At 37.7% G+C, this 14,689-nt stretch overlaps 1 protein-coding gene across 2 annotated transcripts; it reads right to left on the bottom strand.

Annotated features, from left to right (window-relative positions):
* Positions 1-2,181: 2,181 nt before the first annotated feature.
* On the bottom strand, positions 2,182-11,794 carry LOC131189799 (RING finger protein 11-like). 2 transcript variants are annotated; one of them, XM_058166240.1, is made up of 4 exons: positions 11,586-11,794; positions 10,987-11,085; positions 5,529-5,698; positions 2,182-3,767 (listed from the first exon to the last, which is right to left on the bottom strand). In XM_058166240.1, exons 1-4 carry the CDS (start codon positions 11,709-11,711, stop codon positions 3,596-3,598), a joined length of 567 nt encoding a protein of 188 aa, XP_058022223.1. In that variant the 5' UTR covers positions 11,712-11,794; the 3' UTR covers positions 2,182-3,595. The 2 variants fall into 2 exon arrangements, with proteins under 2 accessions (XP_058022223.1, XP_058022224.1); XM_058166241.1 differs by lacking the exon at positions 10,987-11,085 and having other exon boundaries at positions 11,586-11,786.
* Positions 11,795-14,689: the final 2,895 nt, after the last annotated feature.

Genomic DNA, 14,689 nt, shown 5'->3' on the forward strand with positions numbered 1-14,689 from the left:
TTATTTAAACATGCAAAGACATTAAACTGTTTACTGAAGGTATAACCATAGCATCCAGATTTTCCTTTGCTTATGTGGTAACAAGTCTTTAAATACAAGTGATACTGGTCAATAGTTTTCAGAAGGTTGAAAGCTAAATGGAGTTGTTCTGTACTTAAAATAATTAAATTGTTTTCCATAAATATGCTTTGTGAAGTTAGAGAAAATGATTAATTTTCTTATTGTAATAGTGCAGCCAAGAAGTTTATTTCTAAACCGTCATGGTTTGCACATGCATAGACACTACTAGGTTCGTGCATGAGACAACCCGTGTTAAAACTTACCCTATTGCATAAACATAGCTATAATTACATCATGGAAAAAACGGCACTTCTGCCTATAAATTAGTGAAATGTTGTATTTTGCTTTCAATTACAATGAAAAAAACAAGATGCATTTGCCCTTTTCTGAGTTATATTTGCCATGTTTTTGGAAAAAATGGCAGTTAATGGAACAAGTAAAAAACCATAGTAAATGGAGCATGAAAACAGTTCCTTTCACAGTACAAAATCTGTTGCTCATATTTTCCAGATGTTCTTTGATTATTGCATGTACTTTGTATTTTGAAATATATCTTTTACTAAATGATGGTCACTGCTATTCATAAATAACTTCATTTCCACGGCCCAAGCTATTTTCACATCAAAGTTACAATTTTGGATTATATTACTAGATTTAATCAGTCATATTAACCACATGGAATTGACCCTCTGTTCTGTGAATTTTATCTTTTTATGAGTTAAATAGAGCAATTACCTTACCAAGTGATTCTTTGGGATAGAAAAAAATAAGTTGTAATTGGTATCACTTCTCCTTAAGTGATAGTCCCTTATAGTATATCCCCATCTTCCTGTAAGGAAAAAAAACTTTCTTCTGTAAAGAAAAAAAATCTTCTGTTTTTTTCTCCCCCTTTTTCTTTCTGATTTTCCAAACCAGTAAGGATAGGGGCTTTAAATATCTTTACATGCAGCATTGGAGATAGTGATCCCAGGTCTTGAAAGGAACTATGCCATTTTTAAGTCATTTATATATTGCCCACTTCAATGTTCTTAGTGGCTTAAGAGAATTCATAGGTGAAGTGAAATATTTGACACAATATTGTACCCTCTAGGAGACAGTGCTTGGCCTGAAAGAGATATGCCATTTTATTTTCCTCAGTATTATGATTTACTAACTACAGTTTTTGATGGTCTGCATGAAGCAGTCCTAATATTTTCCATATCTCTAAACAGTAATGAGATACTAATATGCAACAGAGCATGCTGGTTAGAGCATACTAGTAACTTAAATAGTGAGCTCCATCTTTACTTCTGCCACTTTTTTGTGATGAACTTCAAAATGAAGACACAAGTGATACCAAGGGATGAGATAATATGGGACAAGGACTTTCAAAGAAATGTACTTTAAAACGGGTACCCAACCCATAGTCTGCAGACCACTACCAATTTGTGGCTTATTGGCAATCGGACCATGCAAGCAGGCAAGTGCGTGCGAAACCATTGCCCTTGCCCGCCGCTGATCCATGGAGCTGGACAGGTTGGAGACCTTCACTGTTTCCTTCATCGGTGTGTGTGTGTCATAGCTATGTCAATGAAAAAACAGAATACAAGGGAAGGATAAGATATTGACAAGAAGCCCCTTAGTACCGTCATCCAAAGGAATTAATAATTTTTGCCTTAAAGTGATTTCTAGACTTGCTCCTATTTGTTCCTTACATTTTCTGTACTGTCTTTTCATGGGCAAATCATCGTTTGATGCATTGCACTGTTTCTTCCCTGCCAGTTTTGGAATTGCAAATAAAAGACTATGTGTAGTATGGCTTAGAAAACAAATATGACTTCATTCCCAAACCCAATATTAGTTTCTTGTTGCCAAATTACAATTTCCAAGATTCCTAAGTCTTGGGAGTTCCGCTGGGATTTCCATTCAGAAGGGCCATACATTAGCAAGATCAGATCCTACTACTGTATAGAATCATGATTTATTGCAACAATGGGAACTAATTTATAATTCTATTAAAGGTAAAAGAGAAAACAATCAATTATAAATTAACCCAGAGTACCTCATTCTCTAGTTCTTCTCATTTTCACTAATAGAAATGTTTTCTATAGTCACCTTGGCCAATGTATGTACTTTAGAAGGCACTGCTGACAATGTTTATTTTCCATTTCAATGCAATGTACATCTGTTTTTTTTTAAATCTTTCAAGCACTAGATCTTTGTTATGGACAATACATAATCAGAAAAGCACTTTTACATTTCTGTACTTGCAAGGCAATAAACAATATGATTTAAGGAAAGCCTTTTCACATGTTGGCTTTGCTGCATCAAAGTAACAGCCTGTCTTAACAGGTTCTTATGGGACAAAATCTTCTTTTATGTAAGACAAATAGTAGATTGCCTACAAATAAACATTTCTTCACTCTTCAGAATATATGGATGTTTTAATTCACAACCAGCATCTAAAAGGATCTTACCAAACTGAATCGTAAACTTTCCATAAAAATATTTCTCACTTTAAACAGGCTATATATATATATATATATATATCTAAATGTCAACACTTTTTTCATATAGTAGAAAGGCAGAAATTTCACATTGTGACAATCTGCACTTAGCCCCTCCCTGCTCCTTCCAGTGAACTTCACCCAAATGAAGATTGAGTGAAACAAACTATTGCTTTCAAAATCTGTTACATCCATGTGACTTTCTCCTAGTCTGGTGAATAAGTATTAGGTGGAGAATCTGCTTGCCCTACAGGGGTTGAGAAGAGGCACCATGTACTCCAAAATAGATAAAACTTTATTTGATGGAGAAAAAGAGAGCAAGGAAATGGTATCCTTTTCTCTTAACTGAAACAAAATATTTTAAAAGAAGCACTTCCAAAAGCTACAAGAACAAGTCCAGTCTCCTTCCCTAGCAAATATTGCAGCTTCAAGCTACCCTAGGCAGGTAGCTAACTAGCTTCTAAGGCTTGTTTTCTGCATTGTGTACTTGTATTGATAGATGAATTTTCAATAGTGGCCCAAACATAAAATGCCTGGGGTTTTTTCTACATTAAATTCTTTTCCCCCCATGAACTGACCAAAGCTGGTATAATAGCCTTAGAATATCTCTTAATTTGTAAAATCTTAAAGAGATCTTCAGCATCAGCTTTAAACAACTTTCTCTTTCATTAACAAATTAGAATTCCACTAGTTTCCTACAATTGTACTCATTAGCTTACTAGGGACTTACAAAGATATGAGGATAGATAATTGGGTCAAAGAAGAATCTTGATTTTCTACAAAACTAAATTGTGAGTAGAGTTGAAGGAAAGTTTTAGTTCTGCCATTCCCTATTACCTTCCAACCCCTCCCCCCCATACATTGGATGCAACACTCAAAATATGGCACAAATCATCCTTTAGTACAGCCAGCATGGCTGCGTGTGTCCATAGGGGCTGGGACCGGTTTCTTTGGTGTACCCCAGAATTGTGCAAATAATGTCCCACATCCCAGGCCCCCAATATATCCACAGCCTGGAAGCATGAATGAGAGCAGGGCTCAAAGCCACCTCAGTTAGTCTCATAGGAGGAGAGCAGAGCAGCATCAACTGGCTCCATGCAAGAAGGACATGTGAATGATCGCATCAGCCAGTCATCAATGCAGTTTACATGGTAGATGTGTAGACAAGGCAGGAATCGGATGGGATCTCCATATACAAAATCCAGCATACAGATTACACACCTGGAGAAATAAAAAAAACTGAAAGCTAGTACAAAGGTTGCAAGATGGTTACCAGGCTAACTTGCTTCTATTTCCTGCCCAATTTCCTGCTTGGTAAATTTCAATACAACTGCAAAAGACTAGTTGCTATATTGTTTTGCCATACACTCAGCTTTTAAAAGTACAATTATCAGCCTCCTGCACTGAACTTAATTTATGATATTTGAAAATTCCCCCATGTTATTTTTCCAAGTGGTAACTTGCAATAATTGCTTTCTTCCATGTATAAGCCACATGTTCTAGACTAAAAAAAATTGTACACAAAGAATGAAGATTTTTAACATGTTATTAGGGTTCTTGATCTCTAGTTTATTCTGTTAGTCAGGAGATCAGAGTATCACTGGTTTAATCTACTCCCATCCCATTCTCGATATCAATGTCACAATAACCACAAATGTCACAATAACCACAAATTTGGATAGGACAAATGTCCTATCCAAAACAGCAATTAATACTGTTGATGTAGGTATCACCCAACAGATTGTGCTGTGATGCTGAAATGGACTGAGTGCTTGCTGGCTATAAATGCCAGAGGAATGTACTCTAGCCCAGGAGTTTCCAACCTTGGCAACTTTAAGCCTGGCGGACTTCAACTCCAGTTGGATATCCCTGCTCTAGTCTACTGGCTGATGGCTAATGATGAAATTTTCCTTCATGTTCTCAGTAATACTAAGTTTCTGAAATAAATATTGTTCTGCTGGTCCAGCGCAAAGAATCACAGTTCAAATTTCTGGATCATTTTGACCATCCATGATGAGAATTATACTCCAATCCAACACATTTAAGAGAGGAAGGTTGCTCTGTGTCACAGCGAAAATTCAGAAACGTGCAGCTCATTACAGGTAGTTCTTGCTTACTTTACCTGCCTTCTTTAGTCATCATTCAAAGTTATAATGATGTAAAAAATAGCTTTTTGACCAATCCTTGTATTTATGACTCACAATGTCCCATAGTGACATAGTCACCATTGGAGCACTTCCCAATTGGCATGCATTACTGATCATTACAATGTACAGCGCTCATATGTTCACCATTCACTTGCTTTACAACTGACAACTGGCTTCTCACAAGTCGAGTTAATGGAGAATATGGAAGTAAAATTGAAGATGTAGTCCTGTGATGTGTTGCTTAATGACTGGGATGGTTTATTTAATGACCAAATAAAATGTAATGTTAAGTCCGTCATAGTCACATGATTTTACACTTAGCGACCACATGCTTACTGATGGAGTTGCCACTTCCAATTGTGGTCACAAACTACCTGTAACTATTTTACTTAATAATTTAGCATAAAAACCTATAATAAAGCCCTGCTGTGTTGATGACTTTGGAAATAGATTCAAGAGACTTAAGTACAATTTCTTCAAAGATGCACAATTCATCCTATCCTGTGTTATCTAGCAGAATTGCTATATCATGTGCAGTTTTTCTTTAAGGCAACAGCAATCTGTTTTTTAAAAACAAACAAACACAAACAAAGCAAGTAAAGTTTGAAAGCTTCCTGAAGTCACTTCAGGCGAGATGGACAGCTATACAAATATTATAAATAAATAAAAACAAAGCATAGCATATTCCTGTTGCATTTTAGAGGGCCATTTCTGCATACGGTCAATAACTTCTAAAAAATATTTTTGTATTCATTAGCAATTAATCACTACAATACTTTCAAGATTTGTTCTGACTTTACAAAAAACATTTAAAGGATTGTGCATGGAAACTTACTCTTTGATTTTCTTTTCTGATGGCTCTGAGCCGGGATCAAATATTCCTTTAGGAAGGTGCTGAATTAGTCCAATCCTTTGAGCTATCCGGATTTGCTCCTCTTCTGTTAGTTGTGTGGCAAGACGTGCCTGGCTAGGCGTTGGGTGATAGACTGGAATTGGAGTGTGATCCTAGAAAGTCAGACAATGGTGTGGCTGAACATTTACTAGTCTAATAAGCAGCTTGTTACATGGATTCATAATTACACATCATAATACAAGCAACAATTCCCTTTTCTCTCAGATTGCTTGAAAACTCTCCCTTTTAACATGCCCTCACTGTAACAAATGAAAATAATCCAGAGAAATCCTACACTGACACATAAAGCTATTTATCGTTTTGACACACACAGGGCTGAACTGTAAGATAATATTGTGGTATGGCAGATGGGCTAAAATAAGTTTTCTAATGCATGTCTGAAGCTTTTCTACAGGATCAGTCAGCTGTTATTTTCACATGTCACAGAAGCCCCTTTTTTTCTATACCCATGTCTGTTATGAACCATGCAGGCCATTAATTCACCACTAATGAGAGGATCCCCTACTTGTTTTCTAACTAGTCTCACATTTAGAGCAAACATTTTGATTTGCAATATGTTAGCATGCAAAGATAATTTCCCAATTTCTTTCAGGTATTTCACGCATTTCTCTGGAACCATTTTGTTTTGAACTAAGGAGGCAAATTAGGTAACAAACATGCACAAAATTTTCTGTGTTGTACACAGAAATCCTAAATAGCATTGCTCCATTCAGAATTTCAGGAGGACATTCAGCTTAATTTTGTAGTTTTTCCAATGATCATTAATTAAAATTTACACAGCAAGAGTATCAGAAATAATATATACTAGCAGTCAACATATGGTATAGGTATTACCCTTTTCCAACTTTTTTTTTTGTTTTTTTTGTTTACATTTATACCCCGCCCTTCTCCGAAGACTCAGGGCGGCTTACAATGTATAAGGCAATAGTCTCATTCTATTTGTATATTTTTTACAAAGTCAACTTATTGCCCCCCCAACAATCTGGGTCCTCATTTTACCTACCTTATAAAGGGTGGAAGGCTGAGTCAACCTTGGGCCGGGCTCGAACCTGCAGTAATTGCAGGCTCTGTGTTTTTAATAACAGGCTTCTCTATTGCCTGAGCTATCCCGGCAATAGATAGGCACTTGATGCCTACTTGACATATTGGAACACAGCTTCCACAAATACTAGCCATCATGGCTTGAAGAATAATGAGAGACACAGCCTAATAATTATGGAAGATAGCAAGCTGGAAACGACATTCACAACCGCTGCATTTGAACACTTGGGATTATAAAATGTATTTATCTTTTTTTTTTTAAAAAAAAAGTAATCTATGCTTCACAATTATGCAGTAATGAATTCCATGGAGCTGGCTTGGTTTTGGTCTTTTTAAACATTAGTCTTTATTCCTCTCTACCTATTCATTTCAGTTGAATGTTGAAGTGTCCTTGTAAATCCTTACTCATGCGTACATTCTTTTCAAACATCCACTATGAACAATAAAAAGGGAATTATTGCTTTATTCCATTCCCTGCTACTTACTGCACAAATTGTTCATGCGTAACTTAAAGTGGATAGTTAGTTTTTGGCATTGGATGTTATATGACCACAGCCCATAATTAAACGCACAGTTCAGTATATTGTATGAATCCAGGCAAATGAGCAAGCTGTGACTCAGGTAATCATAAATTAGCATATCCTGTAACTCAATGGTTCTCAACCTGTGGTCCACAGTCCCCTGAGGGGGGGCATGATGTCATCACAGAGGAGGTCCACGAAAGCTTGAAAAAAATGTTATAATTTAAATCTTGAGTTAAGTCTTGGTGGTCTGTGGCCACAAAAGGTATTTAAAGGGGGTCTGTGGTGAAGAAAAGGTGGAGAACCACTGCTGTAACCAATTTCAGTCAGGTCTGTAGTAACATAAAAACACTATTCTCTATTTCTCAGTCTTTCCTGTCTCTTCTTCCTCCATAGAACAGCAACTTCATTGTGGAAAAAAAGTAGGCTGCATGTATGACAGTTTGTGAAAACATGAAAGAAAAATATAATTGCTCTCAAATCTCTTGTGCTCTCAGACACAAGTAAGAGAAATCAGAGCCAGCTGAGACAACTATTCAAAGAATGATACCAAACAATGTGTGCTAGGTAATTTATCTCTGGAAAGAGATAGTTGCACATGAAATCAAAAGGATTTGTTTTCTAAACATTCACAAGGGACAAAGTATACATATTTAACAAAAAATAGGCTGGAAGCTTAACAAATGCTTCAGATCTTTATTTGCTTTAGCAAACAGTCCCTGATTGATAGCATTTTTGTAGCATGAGTTAAATTCCAGTTTCCCTCTATCCAATTTCCCTTGCAATTCAAACTTGATAGAGATCTTTATCAAAAGCTCTTGGGTAAATTTAGCAATAATGAGATAAGACTAAGAGGACTTCCTAACAGTGAGGACAATTAACAGTGGAACAGCTTGCCTTCAGAAGTTGTAAATGCTTCATCACTGGAGGTTCTTAAGAAAAGACTGGACAGTTGCCTGTCTCAAATAGTATAGGGCTCCTGTTTGAGCCGTGGTTTGGACTAGAAGACCCCCAACGTCCTTTCCAGCTCTATTTTGATCGATTGATTTCCAAAGGACAGAAATAAAAAAGTAGATCCCTCAAGGGCCTGGTAGTTTTAAACTTGTTCATAAATGATCATTATTTAGAGGGTAGGAAATGATGCAGAAGTATTCAGGGCAGTAAAAACCAAAAGGGATTATGAAGAAATCCAGAAGAATTTTTTTAAACTGAGTGAATGGGCAGCAAAATGACTAATGTAGTTAAAATTTATGTAAATGTAAATTAATGAATAGGGGAAAAATCTAGCTTGACATACATTTTTTTTATTATTTTTTATTTACATTTATATCCCGCCCTTCTCCGAAGACTCAGGGTGGCTTACAGTGTGTAAGGCAATAGTCTCATTCTATTTGTATATTTACAAAGTCAACTTATTGCCCCTGAAACAATCTGGGTCCTCATTTTACCTACCTTATAAAGGATGGAAGGCTGAGTCAACCTTGGGCCTGGTGGGACTCGAGCCTGCAGTAATTGCAGGCAGCTGTGTTTAATAACAGGCTTCTTACAGCCTGAGCCACACCGCAGCATTTATGATAGTAAATTGAGGCACCCTCATAACTTAGATCTGATTTTACAACATTTTGTGTGGTGGCTTCTAAGTGAACATAGTGGCAGTAAGTGCAAACCCATTCTTCCAAATGGGTATTTTTTACTAGAAATCTGCAAAAACTGCCAGAAACCAGGAATAATCATTGCAAATCAGTCATATGACTATGGGATGCTGCAAGCGATTGTAATGGCAAGCCAGATGCACCTGAAATGTGGTCATGTGACCATAAAGGTTGTGGTGGGATGGCACTTTTTACAATAGCCAGAACTGCTTCATGGACCACAAGGCACCTATCCCAGGCCCATCGTAATTTCAAATGGCTGTTAAACAACCGGTTATAAGTTAAGGATACCTGTGGTCAGAAACTGAGTACACTGGGTGACATTGGAACAGTCATTCTCAAATCAACAATCAAAGGATTGTGGTTGTATGGAATAATAGATTGAAGCCTTATGTATGCTGCCTATATGAAAAGCAATGTAGCAATGAAAATAATTTTAAAAAATGAGGAGGACCTGACATCTTCCTTGCAAAAAAAAAAAAAAAAAGGATAGAACTTTAGGGAATAGAAAAAGAAGCAATTGAAGACATGACTGAAGCAAATGAAACCACAAATTGTAAACAGAAAAACTGATAAGATATTTTTTTGTTTTTCAAGGTAGCATTGTTAGAAGTCATTCAATGCTGCTGACATTAAAGAGATTTAGACAAAAAACAAGTATTTCATACAATATATAATTTGTAGAAGGTGACACAACCACTAACTTGGGTACTTTTTAAGAGGGATTGGCTAAATTCATGGAGGACAGTTTTTATGAAAACTCAACATTACATCTGGGTCAGGGGCATCATGTCTGCAAGTATAAGAACAGAACAGTATGGTAACAGAAAGGGGTATAGCAATAGCACTTAGACTTATATACTGCTTCATAGTGCTTTTAAATCCCTCTCTAAGCAGTTTACAGAGTCAGCATATTGCCCCCAACAATTTGGGTCCTCATTTTACCCACCTTAGAAGACAGAAGGCTAAATCAACCTTGAGTCGGTGAGATTTGAACTGCCGAACTGCAGCTAGCAGTCAGCTGAAGTAGCCTACAGTACTGCACTCTAACCCTTGTGCCACCTCAGCTCTATTGAGTATCTTAATTTGAATGAAATGCAGGACTAAAATGAACCTTGACCTAATCTAGCAGGGTTACTATATTCTCATTATTTCTCATACCCTGGACAACTACATTTCTATATATAATTTTAATGAAAAGCTGTCCCTCCATAGATGAAAAAGATTAAATATGTTTACTCAGCAAGACAGTAAGAGTTAATGCAGCTGTTCCTTTACTTCCCTACTTCCTCCCAGGCAGAATTTTTATGGTGTTTTGTACTTCCAGACTATCCCTTTTAGCCCATAATCAGCTAGCATGTTGAGTATGTCATGCTGATTATGAGTTGTTTCAGTGCAGACCATTTGATATGTTAACCTAGGTTTGCTAGCAATTTACGTTGATGCAGTTCCCCCAGTGCTAAAAAAAACCCTTCATGAACCAAACTGTTCATGTATTAAGAGGCATTTGATTTTTTGTTTTCTCCTACAGAATGTTTCTAAAGGCACATTTGTTGTTTTTCTTCCTATCTCATTTATGATGTTACAGGAAATCCAATACCACCTTCCTTTTGTAATTTTCTTGTGTTTTGTCTATGGAGATTCTCAGTCATCAAGATGACTTTTCCCAAAAGTGCTTTTATAAAAGGCAACAACTGGACTTGGTTCTTCCTTGAAGACATTTCACTCCTCTCCAAAGCTGAAAAGAACTGAAGCAGCTTCTTGAATGAGAAGGGAAACATCTTCAAGAAAAAATAAAGTCTAGTTGCCTTTTGAAAAAGCACCTTTGGATTTTTTTTGTTTTCTACTTCCTTTTTTCCTACTACATACAATATATTAAAAAATAAAAGACAGAATGTTTATAAAATTCCTTTGCTTCATAGTACTAGGTCTTTGTCTAGAAGCCCCCACCGCAAAAATCAATTACATTTGCTAATAAATTACCCGAACAGGCTTCCATTTCCCATCTCTTGTAATAAGCTAGTGTTTTTCTATAGCTCCTAGTTCTTTATTTAGAATATTGACCATGACTTAGCTTAGTTTCATTAATTTATGTCTCATAGGATTTCTTTTTCTGATTGGGAAGAGTAATTACAGTAGTCCAAATGTAGACTAGCCTACACTCACAGCAGCCCAAGTAGTCTTCTCTTCAACCAAGGGAACTTCCAGACTGATGGTTGGTAGCACAAAAACAGCATTGTGCAGCTGATATTTCATATTTTTCTCCTTAAAAGGTATTCGGTAATAAGGGGGGAAAACAGGAAGTAATGAGAAAACACAGGAAGGTTACAAGCAGATGTCATTTTCTGGAGTCCCAATTTTCACAAACGAGTTAGAACAACTGCAATAATAAAAGCCTCCTCTAAACACCCACCCCAAGTTTAAAGACATGTTTCCAGAACCCATGGTCAATACTGTGCAACAGAGCCGGTCGCCGCTAAATGAATTCATCCTTGTAGAAATCTGCGGAAGGAGGGGAGGGGGGTCAACACTGCAGCAACATCTGCCCTTATTTCCTAGGGTTCACGTGTGGACCGAGTCAAGTTCTCCATCATGGCTCCGGCCACCCCCAGTCCATCTCGCGTTACTTGCCCCCGAGTCGCGACATTCCCCAATGCCACCCGAATTCCGCCCTCTCGTCCTCAAAGCTGACCCCAACTGGCGAGAGCATGGGAGCAACATCAGCCCCAGGGCTTCGGGACTCCCTTCCCCACCCCACGCGGTACCTCGTAGGGGGGCGGCGGGGCAGGGAGGGGAGGTGGGTCTCCGGGCCCAAGACTCGTCCCATCGCCGGTAGAATCGTTGAGTAGCGACAGGTCATCAGCTGCCTGCGAGGAGAGGCAGCCCCCCATGCCCGCCCGCTCCGGGCCGCTGCCGGGACCGGCCCGGTCAACCTCCGTCTACCAGCTCTAGAGGGAGGGAGGAGTGGCGGCTGGGAAAGGGGCCCCTCGCCTAGCATGACGGGAATTGTAGTTCTCAGCTCCGGGAGCCTTGCGCAATGAAGAATTCGTTCTCTTGAGGGTGGAGAGGAGATTGGTTAGGCATACTACTACGCTTTGAGCGGCTTCCTTTCCTTTCAAGCGGATGCTGAATAAGAGGCACCACCGTGCAGTAAATAATGTGCTTTAAAACAATTATGTCATTTTATGCGTAGTAGTGATAAAGCTACTAAACAGCCCCCATCCCCCTGAGATTTGAGATTTACAATTCCAAATCAACAGTGTTATTCTGGGGATTACTGCATTACAAATTTTTGCTAGAAGCATTCCTTAAGTTTAAATAATGCTTCTGATGAGTAACATTTGCTCTAGTGGCTAACTAAAAAAATTGTAGAGCATCTTTATACTGTAGGAAGTTAGCACCCACCTCTCTCCTACAAGAATGAAATATTTTAGGAAATATTAGAATAGAATAGAATAGAATTTTTTTATTGGCCAAGTGTGATTGGACACACAAGGAATTTGTTTTGGTGCATATGCTCTCAGTGTACATAAAAGAAAAGATACCTTCATCAAGGTACAACATTTACAACACAAATGATGGTCAATATATCAATATAAATCATAAGGCAAATTAAAAAGGCAAAATATGTTTCCCTGGATAAGAAATGGAGAAACACGTTTTAAAGACAAAGCAGCTCCCACCTTTCTGCCTCCTGTCCACGACCCGCCCCCCACCCGTCACCTTTATCAATGGGCCAGAGGCAGAAACCCAATCCCTCCCCCTTTGTCAATGGACCATCATCTGCAACACAAGGACCCATCTAGCAACAGAAATTCCCCAGGTGGCACACGGGAAATTACATCAGCCAGCAAGGCTAGCTATGACCTCTGACAGCAATCAATCAGGATACTTTTCCTGTGCCCTAGGAAGTTCAAAGCCAGAGAGGGTATAAAACCCAGGGACATCTCTGCCCTTTTCTGCTCAGAAACTCAAACCATGTGATCCTGTCCACCATTAAACCATCTTTCCAAGCAGTCTCCGTGTTTCCAGTCTTTTTCCCCACTTGGAACTGAACCCAGATGGACATTTCTTCCAACAATACATTTCTCACTTTTCATGAAACCATCAACTCAGAAAAATGTCTTGCATGAATTATTTTCCTGTTTTCTATAACTCTCCTCCCATCCAACAGACAACTACCTTGGGATTTTGGTATTGGCTGAGCTTTGTTTTCTTGCTGTGAACAGTTAATCTCTGTAACATAATCAATGCTTTGACACAAGAGGTTTTTGTTGGTATTTTGTGAGGGGAAGCTGCTTCTACCTGTCTATTTAAATAATTACATTATTGTAGGTTTTTACATTAAGATTCTTTAAAAGGGAAGGCTATATCCCTCATTGCGCCTTTCTTGCCTGTAAATTTTGTGGTGTTCTCTTAAAGAAGTGTTATGGATTTGATGTTATTTCATATATATACCACAGAAAGAGGGGGAACAGTATGCATTGTACCTGTTTTGTTTATATGACTTTGATGAACTTTGAAGAATTCTGGAGACATTTGCAGTGATTTTTGGACCAAAACTTTCTCGCCCAATTTTGTTTTCTTATCTTACAATTCTCATATTCTAGAGGTTTGTTCTTTGAAAATAAAATATGATTTTAACTTTTATGAACAAGTTTACTTCCTAAGAAAGCAAGACCAAATAGTCATGATCACTAGGCATAATTAAAATGTTAGCTGCTAAGACAGCCTATGCACTTTTGCTTTATAATTTTTAAAGTTCATATGTTAATCAGTGCAAAGGCAATACAGTCGTAATGTAATAAGATGTAATCTAAGTTACATATGAATATTCTCCAAATTTTATAATTTCAGGCAATTGTCTCCTAGTCCTATAGGAAGACAGTACTTTTATCAGCATTTGTACCAGGGGTGGGTTCTACTTACCTTTACTACCGGTTCACAACTGATGACGTCCGGGTAAGTGGACAGAACCTCCCACTGGTTTTATTACCGGTTCTTGCGAACCAGTCCAAACTGTGGGCAACCCACCACTGATTTGTACATTTCCTGAATTTGGGCAACAGGTTAGATTAAAATTAGGTTGCTTTGAATGTGTTCTGTGAACTCATGAAACTAAATTAATTCACCATAGTGTGATTACAGTCATTATTTATAAAGTGTTCTATCCCTGAGTCATTAACAGAATAAAAATACTTAAAACATGAATCACTATCTGTTCACATAGTTTAAAACTGCAGTTGCAGCAAGTCACAATATAGTATTTGGTTAAAAGAAGGAGTTGTAGCAATTAAAAATAATTTTCTTTATAAAAGTTCTGCTCAGAAAATAGTTGTTAGATACTCACACCAACTATTTCAAATGTGAGATCATTGTTGTCAGTACAGATAGGTGAAAGATGAAAGGATAACATACTTGCAAATATAAAATGAGAGTTCAACTTCAGATAGATAATATTGTAGGTATTTGACTCAGTGGTACATGATAAACTTCTCCTAAAACTTAAAATCCTACGGCATTTCAGGACCCCTCCACAGTTGGATAACAGCTTTCCTGTCAAACAGATAACAAGTGGTCAAAATTGGCAATGCTCTATCAAATCCTGTTCCTGTCAAAAGTGGCGTTCCCCAAGGCAGCGTTCTTGGACCAACACTCTTCATATTATACATTAATGATCTCTGTGACCATATTGCAAGTGATTGTGTTCTCTTTGCTGACGATGTCAAACTATTTAACACCACCACCAATACAACTACCCTTCAAAAAGACCTTGACTATGTATCTAAATGGTCTAAAACTTGGCAACTCCAAATCTCAACCAGCAAATGCTCAGTCTTACCTATTGGAAAAAAGAACCCAAACATTA

Source organism: Ahaetulla prasina, chromosome 2, assembly GCF_028640845.1.
Source record: "Ahaetulla prasina isolate Xishuangbanna chromosome 2, ASM2864084v1, whole genome shotgun sequence".
NCBI classification, from domain to species: domain Eukaryota; kingdom Metazoa; phylum Chordata; class Lepidosauria; order Squamata; family Colubridae; genus Ahaetulla; species Ahaetulla prasina.

Excerpts from the sequence above, each read along its gene's own strand:
- LOC131189799 (XM_058166240.1), bottom strand. The coding sequence starts at position 11,711 with ATGGGGGGCTGCCTCTCCTCGCAGGCAGCTGATGACCTGTCGCTACTC. Across the intron at positions 11,086-11,585 it reads CCCCGCCGCCCCCCTACGAG|GAGAAAAATATGAAATATCA; the intron begins GTACCGCGTGGG and ends ATACCTTTTAAG. Across the intron at positions 3,768-5,528 it reads TCAGAAAAGAAAATCAAAGA|GTGTGTAATCTGTATGCTGG; the intron begins GTAAGTTTCCAT and ends TTATTTCTCCAG.